Source organism: Choloepus didactylus, chromosome 23 (genome assembly GCF_015220235.1).
Source record: "Choloepus didactylus isolate mChoDid1 chromosome 23, mChoDid1.pri, whole genome shotgun sequence".
In the NCBI taxonomy this organism is placed as follows: Eukaryota; Metazoa; Chordata; class Mammalia; order Pilosa; family Megalonychidae; genus Choloepus; species Choloepus didactylus.
Genome location: NC_051329.1, coordinates 17,210,410 through 17,228,395, shown reverse-complemented (window position 1 = coordinate 17,228,395; position 17,986 = coordinate 17,210,410). Strand labels below are relative to the sequence as shown.

The 17,986-nt window shown below is 34.4% G+C and overlaps 1 protein-coding gene across 8 annotated transcripts in view; it reads left to right on the top strand.

Moving 5' to 3' along the window:
- TAOK3 (TAO kinase 3) overlaps window positions 1-17,986 on the top strand; it is a 172,408-nt gene that overhangs the window by 91,926 nt on the left and 62,496 nt on the right. For 7 of the 8 annotated variants that reach the window (XM_037816550.1, XM_037816556.1, XM_037816551.1 and 4 more), the window contains 5 exons: window positions 5,525-5,733; window positions 13,675-13,746; window positions 14,109-14,210; window positions 16,422-16,467; window positions 17,356-17,452. In XM_037816550.1, coding sequence (XP_037672478.1) covers window positions 5,614-5,733; window positions 13,675-13,746; window positions 14,109-14,210; window positions 16,422-16,467; window positions 17,356-17,452 — 437 coding nt within the window. In that variant the 5' untranslated portion in view covers window positions 5,525-5,613. Of the gene's footprint in view, window positions 1-5,524; window positions 5,734-13,674; window positions 13,747-14,108; window positions 14,211-16,421; window positions 16,468-17,355; window positions 17,453-17,986 lie in introns of those variants that run through there. The other variant, XM_037816557.1, reaches the window with a different exon arrangement.

Sequence of the window (17,986 nt, the reverse complement as noted above, 5' to 3'; positions counted from 1 at the left end):
ATATTATTTTATAGAAAATGAATATCTAATTATTTCCATGCAGATTTTAATTACTCTCAACTATAGTTTACAATAGGGAGAATTATTTGGTTAAAAGAAATGAGCTTACTTAAAGTTTTTTGATTCCTATTAAATTATTTTCTGAAATATATAAACTGCTATTTTTTGCTGTAGTATTTTATAATTTAGGCTTTGAAATTACATAAAAGTTTTCATATCACATTCCCCTAATTACGGAATTTGTACAGATTTGCAGAATGTTTCGAAAAAAAAGGATAAGGAAAAAGAAGAAAATAAAAGTTTACCTGAATCCCCACACCTACTTCAGATAAAATACCAGACTGTCAGTTTTTTCTTCAGCTCTTTAAAAATGTTGCTCTACTGTTTTCTCACTTGTATTATTTGTGAGGAGGAATTTGGTGTTGTTTTTGTCCTTGTTCCTCTCTATATATCATCTTTTTATCTGACTGCTTTTAATAATTTCTCTTTATCATAAGTTTTGAGTAATCTTAGTACGATGTGTCTTGTTGTCACTCTCTTCCGGTTTCTTGTCCTTGGGATTCATTGACCTTCTTGGATTTGTGAGTTTATAATTTTCAACAAAGTTGGGAAATTTTCCACCATTATTTCTTCAAATATATTTTCTGTTTTCTGTCCCAACATCTCTCTCCTTTGGGAGTTCTAATTAGACATATACTAGGATACTCAATGTTGTCCCACAGCTCATTGATGCTCTGCTTTTCAGTTTTACAATTTCTTTTGCCTTGTTAGTCTTTTTTTTCCTCTCTCCTTTTCATTTTGGATAGTTTCAATTACTGTTTCCAAGTTCACTAATCTTTTCTTCTGCAATCTTGTCTGCTATTCATCCAGTGAAGTATATTTTTCATCTTAGACGTTGTAGCTTTCACTTCTAGAAGTTCAATTTGGGTCTCTCTATATCTTACATTTCTCTAGTTTACATGTTCAATATTTCCTCTAAATACAGTAAAATAAATGTTTTGACATCCTTGCCTGCTAATTCTAATATCCATGTCAGTTCTGGGTTGGTTTAAATTGATTTTTCTTCTTATTAGGAGTCATGTTTTCCTGCTTCTTTGGATGCTTGGTAATTTTTGTATATGTCAGACATTGTGGGTACTAAATATATACATTTTTTAATTTCCTTGAATATCCTTGGGTTTTGTTCCAGGATACAGTTAAGTTACTTGAAAACAATTTGATCCTTTTAGATCTTGCTTTTAAGATTTGTTAGGCATTACCAGGTAAATTATTCTCTGCTACTAAGGCAAGACTCCTCTCAGAACTATAACCAATGTTCAAATGAGTATGAGATTTCCCATTCTGGCTAGTGGAAACAGGTGCTATTTCCAGCCTTTTGTGAGCTCTAGGTACTGTTTCCTCTAATCCTTTCCCATGGTTCTTTTCAGGCCTCAGGTAATTTTCTCATCTGCTGATCTCCATATACTTTTTCCATGTAGCTCTCTTCTACTCGTACTGTGTCCTGAAACCTCCAACCACCTTGGTCATCCTGTACTCCCAGCTCTGTCTTCTCAACTCAGGGAGTTAATTAGGCTCCACCTGGGCTCCCCCTCCCTGCACTGGGGCTTAGAAATTCCCCCAAGGCTTTAAGCTGGGACAGTTAGGGCTCAATTCATTTTTTCTGTTCTTTTTTGACTTATCCATTGGCTTGAAAAACCATATTCCAAATATTTTATCCAGTTTTTTAGTTGTTTCTGGTGGGTTGGAAGTGGAAATCTCTTTATTGTATTCTTTAACCGATCAGTTGTTTATAATTAAGCTTATTGATTGTAGTTTATTGCCTCTGCCTCTGGTATCTTGCTTAGTAATTAAGTATTCACCCATAATTTATTCTAGAAATTTTTTTACAGCTTCATTTTTTTTTACATTTAAATATTTATTTCTCCTGAAAATCATTTTAGTGTGTAGTATGACATGATCTATGTTTTCCCCCAAAATGGTTATCCATAGTACTTAGCTTTAATCACAATAAAGCCCAAATATTAGAAAATTTTAAATCCAACTTGGTGATTGAAAATTTTTTTCGTTTTCATAAATTTAGTTCATAGATCTTTTTGATTTTACTAAAGATATCATCATTTGCCTTTGAGGGACAGTCTCCAAAAAGGGATGTCTTTGATTTAATCTATTGTTTCTCTTTTCTTTTTTCCAACATAAAGCCAAAGCACTTTTTTTTTAATTCATTCTGTCAAGACACATCCACATACCATGCAGTCATACACAACAAATCATACATTCAATTGTTCACAGTACCATTACATAGTTGTGCCTTCATCACCAAACTCAATCCCTGACGCCTTCATTACCACACACACAAAAACAACAACCAAAGTGAAAAAGAGCAATCAAAGCAAAAAAGAACACTGGGTGCCTTTGTTTGTTTGTCTGTTTCTTTGTTTCCTTCCTCCATTTTTCTACTCATCCAGCCACAAACTAGACAAAGGGGAGTGTGGTCCTTATGGCTTTCCCAATCACATTGTCACCCCTCATAATCTACATTTTTATATAATCGTCTTCAAGATTCATGGGTTCTGAGTTGTAGTTTGATAGTTTCAGGTATCTACCGCCAGTTACCCCAATTCATTAGAACCTAAAATGGGTTGTCTATACTGTGCATAAGAGTGCCCACCAGAGTGACCTCTTGGCTCCTTTTGGAATCTCTGCCACTGAAGCTTACTTCACTTCCTTTCACCTCCCCTTCTGGTCAAGAAGATGTTCTCCATCCCAAGGTGCTGGGTCTACATTCCTCCCTGGGAGTCACACTCCACATTGCCAGGGAGATTCAGTCCCCTGGGTGTCCAATACCATGCAGGAGGGAAGGCAGTGACCCCACCTGCCAAGCTGGCCCAGCCAGAGAGAGAGGGCCACCTCTGAGCAACAAAGATGCACTCAGGAGGAGGCTCTTAGGCACAATTATAGGGAGGCCTAGGCTCTCCTTTGCAGCAACAGTCTTCGCAAGGGCAAATCCTGTGGTAGAGGGCTCAAGCCATCAAACCATCAGTCCCCTATGTCTGTGAGCACATTAGCAACTATCGTATTGTGTACTTTCAGTTACCTGACTGACAAATAGCTAGATTTTGGTTATTTTCCCAATAGTATTGATGGTCTGTATTCTTGATTATTGGCATTCTTCCATTCCCAGGATGACTGGCCAGGATTACTGGGGCAGTGGGAGGGCATGGAACAGACCAAAGAAAGCTGGGAAGGGAAAATAGGAGGCTCCTTTTTCCTATTTAAATCCTTCAGTGGTACTTCATTAACCTCATACTAAAGTCCTAATTTCTTAATAGTTTAAAAAGCTTTTTGATTTTCCTTGGCTTAATACCAGCTTCATCTTTTCTCCATACATCCATATTGAATGAACTACTTTTATTTTCCCTAAGAAGGCATGCTTTTTCACTTCCAAGCTAAAAATAGTCTGGGTCACCCTTTTATATCTTTACATTAAAAAAATTTGCTTTTTCTTCATAACACTAATCACTTATAAACATTTTATGATTTGTATTTATCACCCTATCTGACTCGAAATTCTTTAAGGATAGGGACCCCATTCCATTCTGTCTCCAATACCACACACATTGCCCAGCAAATAATAGATATAAATAACTTGTTGAATCAAAGAATGAGTTGAGTGGATGGATAAGACAGAGTTGATAATCTGTGTAAGTTAATGATTTAACTAGACTAACCCTATGAAGTGATGTACATTGTCATCTAAGGCTATCACATCACAGGAGAAAAAAAATAACCTCTTAGCACTGTCAGTTTTACTTCTTTAATTACCCTCTTTTCCCCTTCTCCTTGAATGAAGTCCATTGGCCCATAAATTGAAAAATACTGTTTTGTTGGACAATAATCAGATTCTTAACTTAGTTATCTAATGGGTCAAGGAAGAAAAAGAAGAAACACAAACTATCATGTGGTTAGTTTGAATGTTGAAGTGAATGATTATTTGGGGTGGGAGGTTATTTGCAATGAAAAATATAGGTGAAAGACAATATTTCAAATCCTTTTCAAAAAATAAGAATGGATCTACAACAAGTAAATGTGTATAACTATTGGCAGATAAACATAAAAGCTTGTCAAAATGATGCCTTTTTATTAATAGAAACCTTGAATTCAGAGTGTTTTGTGTAGTAGCAGAATAACTTGCCTCCTTAAAGAGGCTATTTATCATAGCCTCCAAATTATAGCAGTTTCTTCAGTCATTAATAAATAATTGTTTGCCTATACTACTGTGTAATTATATTGTGTATTAATTAAGAGCACAGGCTTTGCAGGTAGACAAATCTGGGTTTGAATCCCAGCCCTATTAAATACTGGCTTCCTGACAATGGAGAAGTGGTTTCACCTGACAAAGTCCTATTGTCTGTATCAACTTAGGATAATAGTCTCTACCTCAAGAAGCTGTTTTGAAGATTAAAGGAGATAATATATATGTTATTTAATGTTGCCTGACACATAGTAATTAGCTTTTTTTGTTTATTTCATTATTATCATTATTAATTAGGCAAAAATGCTTTTTTTTGGTAATAGCTCTATTGAAATACAGTTTACTTACCACATAATCTGCACATTTGAAGTGTATAATTCAGTAGCTTTTAGTATAATTCAGAGTTGTGCAACTATCACCAAAATCAATTTTAGGACATTTTCATCACCCCCAAAAGACGTGCCATACCTTTTAGATATCACTCCCAATCAATCTCTCCATACCCGCAGCCTTAGGCAACCACTAATCTACTTTCTGTCTATAAATTTGCCTATTTATATTTCATATAAATGGAATCATACAGTATCTGGTCTTTATGACTGGCTTCTTTCACTTAACATAATGTTTTCAAGGTTCACCCATGTTGTAGCATTTATCAGTACTTAATTCCTTTTTATAGTAGGATATTTCATTATATGATTAAACCACATTTTATTTAGCTCTTCATCAGTTGATGGACATTTGAGTTGTCTCCACATTTTTGGCTATTATGAAAAATGTATAAGTTTTTTTCATTCATGTGTAAGTTTCTGTGTGGAGAAGTGTTCTCATTTCTCTTGGGTATATACCTAGGGATAGACTTGCTGAATCAAATTTTTAACTTTTTGAAGAACTATTTTCCAAAATGGCTGCACCATTTTATATTTCCACCAGGAGTGTACAGGGGCTCAATTTTTCCACATCCTCACCAACAGCTGTTATCTGACTTTTTTATTATAGCCATCCTAATGTCTGCGAAATGGTATCTCACTGTTGTTTTAATTTCCCTAATGACTAACAATGTTGAGCATCTTTTAATATGTTAATGGCCATTAGTATGCCTTCCTTGGAGGAACATCTCTTCAAATCCCTTGCCCAGTTTTTATATGGATTCTTTGTCTTTTTATTATTGAATTATAAGAGCAAGATTTTTTTGATATTAATTCTTATTTGCATTGCCACCAAACAAAATGTGTTAGAAATAAGTTAATGGGAAACCTCATTTCTTTCCAGGTGCTGAAGATTTGCCAAAAAACATTTGTCAATGACAGATAAAACTGACTGGGATATCAAAAAGCAAAGTGCTTGCAATACTGGTCATCATGCGTAAAGGGGTGCTGAAGGACCCAGAGATTGCTGATCTATTCTACAAAGATGATCCTGAAGACCTTTTCATTGGTTTGCATGAAATTGGACATGGAAGTTTTGGAGCAGTTTATTTTGTAAGTAAAAAAAAAAAAAAGAATTCTTTAGATAGATCAGATTAAGAAAGTTGAAACTCTGTACATTCTAGCCATTACTTGTAAAACACTTTTGGTTTTAATATTCTATAAATAAAATGATGTCTATAGTAAGGGCAAATATTCATTGCTGAAAAGCCAGTCCCAGGATTCTAGGCATTATTCAAGTCATTAGTATCTAAATCAACTGACTGCTGTCAAGATACTACAAAAAAGTTATGAATTTGAAGTTGAGCCCTGTGCATTTTCCAACTATGTGCCAAGCTCTGTTCTGCTTCAGGGTCTTTATATATGCTATTCCTTTCACCTAGAAAACTGCACATTTCATCTCCATCCCTCTCTAACTCTTGTCCATCCTACAAGTTTTGGCTTAAGTGTTAACTTCCACAAGATAGCCTTAGCCAGTCAACCTTCTGCACTAAATTAGGACTTTTCTTTATGATCTTACAATACTCTGTGCTCATACTTTGTGTCTTTGTACATTTATCTCAGTTGTAATTAAATAATTATCCATGAGGCCTTTTGATTTGCTTATGTCCTTCCCACTAAATAAGTTCCATGAGGACAGGGATTTTGTCTATCATGTTCATTGCTACATGCCCAATAATCGGTATAATGCCTGGCAATATTAGAACTCGAAAAATGTCTGATGGATGAAAAGATGGATGGCCACTCAGACCAATGGATTGACAAAGATTTTTAGTGGCAATGATAGCAAGTCAGTATTTTAAGTTAAGTGTTACAAGGCTAGCCCCTTAGAGTCAGTTTAAATTCCAGGATTTTGATTCTGTTCCTTTAAGAAGAATGAAAAATAACATAGCTTATTCACCTGGAATTCTTTACATAAAATATAATTTAAACTAAATAACCTTAGAAATTTGCATCATCAAAGTAATGAGTATTCCTTTGGCATATAAATCCATTAAAGCAAATAATTTAAGTACTAATCATTACTCATTTCTCTTCTAAAACTGTTATCAAACCATTTTTTTTTTTTTAATCAAACAGTATTTGACTCTTCCTTTGAAGTTCTGAAGTCTGGGTAGGGCTCATCTTTAATTTTCCTTTCAAATGAAATTTTAAGAATTGAATCTTTAGCTTGTCCCTTTTGTTTCTAGCCAAATTTTCAGCCTGGGTTTTCTGTGAACTCTTTCTCCTCACTTGGTATCCATGTGCAGCCTTACCACCTCTTCTCCTCCCCAATCCCTCTAATAATTGGCCACCCCTCGGGTGCATTTTATCATTAACTGACCACCCATAGCTTAAAGCCCAGTCAAAGGACTGTCTTCCTCATTCACAGACAATTTTTAAAAAGCGTTTTTAAATGATAAATACATCGTACACAGAGAAGCATGCATAATACACACACATTTTAATACACAGTTTAAAGAATAATTAAAAGATAAATCCCTATGTAACCACCTCCCAGATCAAGAATTAGAATATTGCCAGCACCTCAGAAGCCACTCTTGTGTCCTCCTCAGTCACAAACCTCTCCCTCCTTGCAGGAGTGTCTGCTATCCTGATTTGTATGTTGATTATATTCGTGTTTTCTTTATGTTTAACCTACTTTCTCCTGTACACCTAAACACTATAGTTTGGTTTTGCCTAGTTTTGAGATTTTCAAAGATGGAAACGTTTATTTTGTATATATTTGTGACCAGTTCAGTTTGCTCAGAGATACATTTTTCCATCATCTGTCCTTACTTGCCTTCTGATACTTTTTAACTAACACATCCTCTCAGAATCTCTCTTGGGCCAGAGTCAGAGGGTTGTTCCAGACCCTTCTGATTTAAAAAACAGGCCGCACTTTCTCAAAGTGCTAATGTTTTAGGATAAATAAAATAAACCAAGCAGACTTTGAAACTTATTAGGAGGCCATTTGTACTAGGGGCAAACAAAACCTACCTTGTAAAAGGCTGTAGAAGACCTAATGATTGGTTTGCTTTTGGTGCTGAGTCCTATTTTGAAGATGAAGACTATTTCTTATATTTCTTTACAACTCTAAAAGCTAGCTCAATGCCCTATTCACAGTAAGCACTAAATATATGTTATTTGTTGATGTGATAGACTAAAGATATTATAAAGGTACCTGCCTGGCTTTGATATTGAAATGTAATCGTTAAATAAATATTGCCTAAATATAAAAGGGAAAAGTACAGGCCCATTTAAACCTATAAGTCACTAAAAAATAAATTAAAGGGGAATTAACTGCCACTTTAGAATAAAACTTGTTAAAAGCTTTAACCTATTACTTATAGTGGTCATATAGGTAGTACCTTAAAGATGGATTTTCCTACTAGCCACAGTGATATTTAAACATGTTGCTCCTCCCTCACTGCTAGATTCTTCCTTCTGTTACTTGTACCTTTATTACCAAGAAGCCTCTAATGTCTCTTACTTGGACAACTGCAGTAGCCTGCTTAACTGTATCCACTCTGGTCTCGCTCCAATCTGTTGTCCACACTGCATTGAGCATGGAAAATAAAATAAAATAAAATAAAGTAAATCTGATCACATCACCCTTCTCTTCAGTGACTCTCTTCTTGTTCTTAGGCTGAAAGATCGAAGTCTGTAATGTAGCCAGCCTACAAGCCATTTCATATGTGGTCCCTGTCTAGACCTGGACTACATTTCCTCTCATTCTTCTTGCTTTGGCTGTAATTGCTTTTTTTGATCATCCATCATAGGACCTATGCACAAACTGTTCTCTCTTTTCCCTTCCATCTTTACCTTTGTAGTTCCTGTTTATCCTTTAGCTCTCAGTTTAAGCCTCATTTCTTGAGGGAAGCCTTTCCTGACTTCCCTATGTAACACCTTCCTGTTTTTGGTTCTCAGAGTAACACCTACTCCTCATTACAGCACATGTCACCGTTGCAAGGTTACATTTGTTTATTATGATTTTGTTTTGCTGTCTATCTATCCTACTAGAGAAGATATGGATAGTGGGCATATTTACTCACAATTCTATCCCCAGCCCCCCCAACTCAATACCTGACAAATTGTGGACACCCAACAAGTATTTGAGGAATGAAGGAGGGAGGGAGGGAGGGGGGAAGGAATTATGAAGAATTTAGAGAAGGTAGTACTGCTAATTAGTACTTTTCATGTAACATAGTCATGTTGGCAGGCCATAAAGAACAGAGTCTAGCAAGCAACATTTTTACACTTAAATACTCTAATTCTGCTCTTAACTTCTTTGTAGTTTACAGTTTCTACACAGAATGATGCCGGGAAATATGCTTAAAGTGAATTGTAAGCTGGCACAGCTTTCGGAGGATCAATGAGAGTAAAACAAATTATCAACTAGATAAAATATCTCTGTGTATTTGGATTTATATAAGCAATTTAGAAATTAGCAGCATTGACAAATGAGATAGAAAGAAACTCTGTACTAAAAGAAAACAAAAAAAAAAGAAGAAAAAGAAAACCAACAAGGGCTGAGCATATTCATTTTTCATCCATTTAATGCAACTTTAAAATTTATAGGTTTCTAGTGCTGCTTTGTTGAAAGCATGTCATCCATATCCACTTAAAGCAAGTAATTTAGTTTTGTTCTTCTGGGCATAATTGCCTTTGAGTTTTAGTTGAGGGTCAATAAATGGGTCAAAAATGAAAGTTTGTGTTAATTTTTATATTTTTCTATAAACTAGCAAAAAGTTGGCAATAACTAAATACCAAGTAGTTGGAGATTGGTTAAGAAAATGTTAGAAACACACACTAAGTTCTCAATAAATACTCTGTCAATGAATGATCTTGTTAAAAGTTATTGAAACCATTGGGACTATTGGAAGTGTTAAGCAAGAATGTAAGTTTCAAAAATAAAACTTGAAATTTATAGAGGCTGTAATCATTCATAATATAGTAGGAAGCACTGGAAAGCAGAAGTAGTTTCCTTTCTCTTTATTAAAATGTTGATTTTGTTTGTTTCATTGTAACTTGTTTTGAACTTTAACCCATGAAAAACTACATTAACAATTTAATATGTCTATAGAAAAAACAACATGGAAATGTTTTTCAGATTTCAAATCTCCACCCCAGTAGATAATTTCTGTAAGCAAGTGGACTTATCCAGTTCTAGTTAATGACTACTGTAATATAAATGGGAAGAAATATTATTTTAAGATGACTCTTTTTTCACTTCTCTAGCTCCAAATCAGTGATGGTTATTATGTCATTAAGCAATTAGATAATGGTACTCTCTGATTCCATTTTTGAGCTTTGTTTGTTTGTTTGTTTTATAAAGGTTAAGGATTTACAAGTTAAAATTCCTAATCATTTAAACATTTTCTGAATCTTTTCAAGGCTCCTTAAGTTGCAATGTATATAGATCTATGCCCAAAATATCCACTTTTTTATATAGTCCCCTAAACCTTCATTGTAATACTAAATTTATTTCAATTTTTCTTTGTTGCTGTCACATAAGCACATTCTTAGTATTAAATTTTAAAGGTCAGCACAACATGTGAGGTATTTTGTTATTAACAAAAGTCAATCTGTATACCTTCCATATAAAATATAAAATACATATGGTAATGAATAAAATGCCCAAAAATGCTTTTGTAGAGTCCTGCGTTAGAGAAGATTTGAAAACTATAGCTAGTAGATACTTTGTTTATTAGGTACTTTTACTTTAAGGACTTGTAAAAAAATTTTTTTAGTATATGTTTATTTTCTCTGCATTTTGGCATTCAGTAAGAATCTGGGGATGGATTCTTTTTACCTCAGTAAATTATTTTTTCTTGTTTGAATTTGCTTTTTTTTAAATCATAAACCATTGTTATACGTAAGGAGCATATTTAATCAGTTGTATTTTAGAAAATGATTTGTTTTTTCTAAACTTAGTGACATAGTTTTATTAGTGAATAAATTACACTGATCCAGTCTTTTACCTCAGAACCATTACTATAGCTTTATTCAACCACAAAAATAATAATATCATAGAACCAAAAAAAACTTACTTACATGAGGGGTGTGGCACTGATGTGCAGAACCTTGGTATTAAATGAAAGCCAAAATTAGATCATTTAATGTCTTGTATTTATTTTTCTGAAAATCTCAAGAAAATTTAGTTTTAAATTTCTTAAATAAATTGGGAGGAAAAGACCTGAGTAATTTTTGGTTTCCAGATGTTCTTTTAATGAAATATATTTTGTGCATGGAAAAGATAGGTAGAGATAATTGAGACAAGTCAACCTGTAGATGAAATACATACATACATACATACTCACTGTTATGTATGTATGTATATATATGTGTGTATATGTAATACAATCTCATAAAATATAAGTGACCTTCAGTGTGGTGATTCCACAAAAAGCTAAGTATGTGGGGCCATAAGGTCCTGCAGCCTCATTATGGGGTATGTCATTGGAAGATCTGAGAGCAGAGACATGAATGGATATTTGCACACTGGTGTTCATGGAGGCAGTATTCATGATTTGCAATGGGTGGAGGTGGCCTAAGGGTACAAAGACTGAGGAACAGAATGGGAACTGTGGTGTATGCAAACAGTGGAATTTTGAGCAACTACGAGAAGGAGTGAAGCTGTGAAACACATAACAAGGTGAATGGATCTGTACACAGCATTTTGAGTGAAGTATGCCAGAAATAAATGCCTCACCAATATGGACTAACTACAATATGTAAACTCAGAATTGATTCTTAGAGCACAGTCTAAGAGGGGAATAATTATTGTAATCGTCCCTAGATTGTAAACTCTTACAGCAGTCAAATCTAGTCCTGAGTTGTAATGGCTTTCTCCAAACTTTGAGATGCTGATCCCTTAGTGTATAACCTGATTGGTCTCTGGAACAATGGGTATCTCTGTGACACCTGAAACTCAGAACTAGAGCTCGGCAGACATGCATGTCAGTATTAGCATATACAGCAACTGTTAAAAAAGAAAAAAAAAAGCTAAAAAAGAGCCCAGACTTCAATTAGTGATATGAATGAAGCAGATCTGGTTAAAACTAGGGCAAACCAGGCCAAAGGGTAAAGGTCGAAACTGACTGTGTTTTAAAACTTAAACTTCCATGTGAGACCAAGGGAAGAGATGTCTATTTGGTGCAGGATCTGTATTTTCTAAACAGTATAACTCTACAGTCAGTTTGTTCAAACACCACAATTACGTGAAACTTTGAATAGGAAGTGAGATATGGTAGGTTAGTATAGGTTAGAGTGAAAAAGTGACACATCCCAAAGTAATTTGGGCAGAGAATAAAAATATATTTACAGGGCCCACCTGAGGAGCTGGGGTAAAGCGTGGAAGTGTTCAACTTCCTCACTTGGACTGATGCCGATGTTGTCACAAACATTAGGACTGGTGGTTTGATGTGCTGAGCCCTCTGTCATGGGACTTGCCCTTAAGAAGCTTGTTACTGCAAAGGAGAGGTTAAACTTGCATATAATTGTGCCTGAGAGTCTCCCTGAGTACCTCTTTGTTGCTCAGATGTGCCCCCCCCCCCCCCCAAATGAGCCACCTCGGCAGGTGAACTCACTGCCCTCCCCACTATGTGGGCCCGGACTCCCAGGGGTGTAACTCTCCCTGGCAACACAGGCTATGACTCCCGGGGAAGAATCTGGACCCAGCATCATGGGATTGAGGACCCAGCATCATGGGATTGAGAACATCTTCTTGACCAAAAGGGGGATGTGAAATGAAACAAAGTTTCAGTGGCTGAGAGATTTCAAATGGAGTTGAGAGGTCACTCTGGTGGGCATTCTTATGCACTATATAGATAACACTTTTTAAGTTTTTATATATTGGGCTAGCTAGAAGTAAATACCTGAAACTACCAAACTCCAACCCAGTAGTCTGGACTCCTGAAGACGATTATATAATAATGTAGATTACAAGTGGTGACAGTGTGATTGTGAAAACCTTGTGGATCATACTCCCTTTATCTAGTGTATGGATGGATGAGTAGAAAAATCGGGACAAAAACTAAATGAAAAATGGGGGGGGGGGTTGTTACTTTTATTTTTTATTCTTAATTCTGATTCTGTCTGATGTAAGGAAAATGTTCAGAAGTAGATTCTGGTGATGAATGTATAACTATATGATGGTTCTGTGAACATTGATTATACACCATGGATGATTGTATGGTATGTGAATATATTTCAATAAAACTGAATTTAATTTAAAATATATATATATAAGTGACCTTGAAAGTGAAAGTCTCTCTTTAGGTTAATCTTACTTTCTGCTGCACTGTTCATTACAGTAGGCACTAGCCACATGCAGCTATTTAACTTTAAGTTGATTAAAATTAAATCAAATTTAACATTCATTTCCTCAGTCATACTAGTCAAATATCACATACTAACTTATTGGAAAGTGCAGATATAGGACATTTCCATCATCTCAGAAAGTTCTATTGGACAGCATAGTTCTAGAGATTATTGCTGGTATAAACTCTTCAAAAAATTTTTTCTACGCATCTGCTTACTTTGTTACTGTTTTACAAAAACAATATCATACTATAGGGCTTGTTTTTTTCCTTGATATTTTTGACATCTCATCATATTACCACATATACATATTGGTTATTTCATTCTTATATGACCATACCATATTTATTTAACTGGCTCTTTGTTGATTGATATTGATGCACATCCTACACGGTAAGGCCAGTATGGTTATTTTGGCAATATGACACTTTTTTGTTTGTTTGAATGTATTTTTTAAACCCTAATCCTTTTTTATACTAGAATTTTTGCATATATACAGAAAGGGATAAAGAGAAGCTGTACCTTAATGTGGGGTGGAAATGTCTATCTAGCGTTTTAAAAGTTGGACCATCTTTGAACTGTGATAATGAAGTGTGATAATGTGATTTTTAAAAAGTCTGTAGACAGATATTTAAGTTGAACTGGCTGAAACATTGTTCCTTTTATTTTTCTTTTATCCTTTTAACACAGGCCACAAATGCTCATACCAATGAAGTGGTGGCAATTAAGAAAATGTCCTATAGTGGGAAGCAAACACATGAGGTAAGAATAAGACAGTCCTATACCTAAACTGACATACCCATGTCAATATGAAATTGACAGTAGAAACAAAGTTCTTTAATGTCTTTATCACAATCCTCCCCCACCCCCACATATAATAAACATTCTAAATATTCTAGCAGGGTCAACTGTTTTGTGGGACAACACGTGTTAATATAATGGCTTTATATATTTGATGATTGATTTACATTTGTGTGCTCAAACTAAAGAAATAGCACAAGTTTAAATAGCTTCTTCATTTATTTACTTTGTCATTTAAAATAGTAAAAAGAATATTGTATGCTTTATAATAAAATACTATTTTCAGCTTAAAAATTAAAACATTTCCTTTCTAACTTCACTAGAAATGGCAAGATATTCTTAAGGAAGTCAAATTTTTACGACAATTGAAGCATCCTAATACCATTGAGTACAAAGGTTGCTACTTGAAAGAGCATACTGCTTGGGTAAGTCAAGGTCCTCTGTTATTTAATTGATCTTAAAAACTATCAGTCTCATTTCTGTCACATTTGATTTTCGTTATTGTTTTTTAATGCATACAATAAAATCATATCCAGCCTTTGAGAAAATCCATTGTGTAAACACTCAAAGCAATGGTGGAAAGTTACCATCATTTTATAATGATTTATTTTTAAGTTGCCATATTAAGCATCATTTAGAACATGAAAATGTTATACTTTGTACCTTATCAGATTGTACATTCCAACTTAAAGTCCAATTTAACTAACATTTAGTGAGTGCTTACCATGTACCAAGTCCTTTCCTGTATGTTTTCTCCAATTAGGGAAAGAAATTTTTGTGGCCAGATAGACTATCAAACAATATAGTTAAACATAAACATTTCTGTTCAAGTACTCTTAAGATATGTAGAGCTTATTGCTTCCTTTCTAAGCAGAAGAAATTAATCAAAGGAGCATCTCATTGTCTAGAAGTCTATTCTCTGGAAATCTCAGCTGTCTTAAAGGAGTCAAGAAAGGGATTTGGAACAGACTGAATAAATGTTATAAAATCAAGTACTAAATCTCATGTGTTACAATCTTCAAAAAAATCCTCCAAGTTCTCATTTGAAACCTATGTATTCTTAGAGTACGTAGAATGCTAGTAAGCTTGGTTATCTGGTTTCTGTCTATAGTTGATTTGATAGACTAACTAAAAGGAGTTCATACCAACTGAGCTGCTGGAAATATGTATGCAAACAGCTACAAGAATAATTTGACCATAAGAGAGAAGTCAGGGAAGCCAGAAAGCAGACCCAATAATTTAAAGGCTGAACAACTAGAGCTGTTCAGTGTTAGGAACAAACAACTAGCCATAGCTCACTTGCTCTTCTGTTATGGAATAATAGGGAAAAGAATATTTATGGCAAAAATTCTGCTTTTTAATACATAATCGTAATATAAGCATAAATATAAACATTTATTCAGTCCATTCAGTTTTTAAAATTCTGTATTTATATTCAGTATACTTAGTTTAATGAAGCTATGTATGCCAATTCAGCTACTCAGTTTAAGAAACTAGAAGAGTATGTGATACAATTTAGAAATATTTTCATCAAAATTCTTAAAAGAAAAAAAAAATAGTGCACATAAAGGCTAATGTTCATTATCTATTATGTTCACTAATGTGATATCTTGCATTTCACAATATGAAATAAAAATGCAGTTTTTGAATGTTTGTTTTTAATGTCAAACAGAACACTATAATATGTATCTTTAGAGTGACAGAAACAAAGTTTCTAAAGTTCTAATATTGTTCCAAATTATTCTAATAATGCAATGTATATAACACATAAATATGTCTTCATATGAATTTTTTAAAACAAAGAAATATGTTTATATTTGTTATATCTAGGTGATTATAGAAAAATTATGTTCCATAATGAGCATGTGTTGATTTTTAGAATAACAAAATTTGTGGATATGTGCGTGTGTGTGCATGTGTGTGTGTGTGCATATGTGTAAATTGGTCACTGAACACTCATAGGTCTGTCCTGGGCTGCAAATCAGTAGTCTGGGACACCTAAAAAATTTGAATGAGAGTAAAGAGTTTTCTCATTCTTGATTTTAAAAAACCATAGTATTTTAATAATATTCTAGAAATGTTTTGAGATACTAATTTAAATATCACTTTTCTCTCATGGATTCAAGATAATCTAATGACACACAGCCGCCTACATCTTTAGCTTTAGTTCTAAACAACATGTGGAAATAAGTAATTTACTACCTACTGGTTTATTTTATTTTCAACTAGTATTTCCCAGTATAGATTTCTCTGCCTCAAGTATTTGATTGCCACTTTCCAAGTTACAGAGTTTAATTTCTGCTGCACCCTAGCCACCTTAAATCCTTTCTGAAACAGGTAGCATGGAAATTAGTAAATACATAAATATATTGCCAATTTCAGCTTGGCCATTTAAAGTAGATATTTCCATATCCTGTTCTCTTATGTTCTTAGGCCATTTCCAGGTAGAGGTTTTTTTTTTAATGGGATGATGAAAATTGTAAAACTCAATTAGTGCCAGATAATCAAAATTTAATCCAGGTTCCTGTGGGTCAGATTATGGATTACACTAGTATTCTTGGTTCCTTGGGGTATTTTTTTTTTAACAGTTTCTTATTAATCTTCATTATTCTGGTTATTTTTAAAATCTGTTACAGTTGGTGATGGAATATTGCTTAGGCTCTGCTTCTGATTTGTTGGAAGGTAAGAATAAAAGCACTAGAGCCTCCTTTCTGTTTTACCTTGACCAGAATGTTATGTATTCCTACATTAAATATGGTTTCAACAAAGTAAATGGATGCTGACTTGAGTAATGATATGGATAAGCTACGTAAAATTTATCTCCACAGCACCAGGGAAAGTCTGTGGGGGGTGATTAGCAGCCTCCTGCTGACCTAGCTCATGGCACCTCCAGGGCAGGTATATTTGGCTGATGTGATGTATTATGTGTAGCCAAGGACATCAGATTCATGTGTATGTGTGACAGAGTGGTCGATGGTAACAAATTATATTGATATTTAATCTTTAAATATCTTGACTGACCCAGATCTCCTCTGCAAATGCTGCTATAGCCAGAGACTGTGTTAAAAACTTACATTAAATAAAACCAAAACACTTTCTTACATCATCCTTCATCTCTGGGTAGAAATTACTTATTAGCTGCTTTCACAAATCATGAAAACCTTTAGTTAGATGGGATAATTATAGACGGTTTGTTTGGTAGAGGAGAACAGTGTAACCTAGAACACTCCAGGCATTTAAAATGCCAGAATTTGGTTCTAGCCTATTGGAATTGGTGTCGCTTTGTCTTACACAACCAACAAGTAAATTAATAATGCATCATTCAATGAATATCAGGCTTTGTTTTGTTTTGAGAGGTTTGTTTTGTTTTGTTTTGTTTTCGATGCGCTTGGTTTCTCTGTTCTCTCATTTATTGTTATTCTGTAGAATATAGATATCCTGTGTGTTTAGGTAAGTGTGTTCCCAAATTGTCGATTGAGAAAGTATATAACTCAGTTTGTTATGAATGTATAAGATAATAAAAAAAGAATGAAACTGAACATCTACTATTGACTTTTTTTCCTTCCTCAGTTCATAAGAAACCACTTCAGGAAGTGGAGATTGCAGCCATTACTCACGGAGCCTTGCATGGGCTAGCCTACCTGCATTCCCATGCGTTAATTCATAGGTAAGATGAGAGACTGGTTTCGTTTTCATTGCAGTTATAGGACTAATCTGTTCAAGGAACCTTGAAAGTTAGTGCATGCTCTAATTTTTAGGTTGCCTGAGGATTTATGGGAAGCAGATAGATTGCTGCTTCATCTGGCGGTGAGAAGTGCAGGTGCCGGAAGTTAGCTCCTCTTTCATAGTGGCTCCCGTGTATCCACCAAGATTCACATCCTCTCCATTCTGTAGGTAACTGTCCCCAGGCTGGGAACTGCAGGGAGTGTGAAGAATGGCCCAGCAACCTTTTGATACTATGCCAAGAAGAAAAAATTAACCTTCCTTCCATATATTTTATTTCTTAGCTGAGTTTTTTCTCCCTTTCCTATTGCAAAAAACAAGTAAACCTTATATAAATATGTGCTGTTTTATCACTTAAATAATATTTTTCATTTCTTTAGTTCATATAGGTACTTAGGAAGGTATTATTATATTTATTTGGCAGATGAAGAAACCTGGGACTCAGAAAGATTTAAATAAGTTGCCCACAGTTTCACAG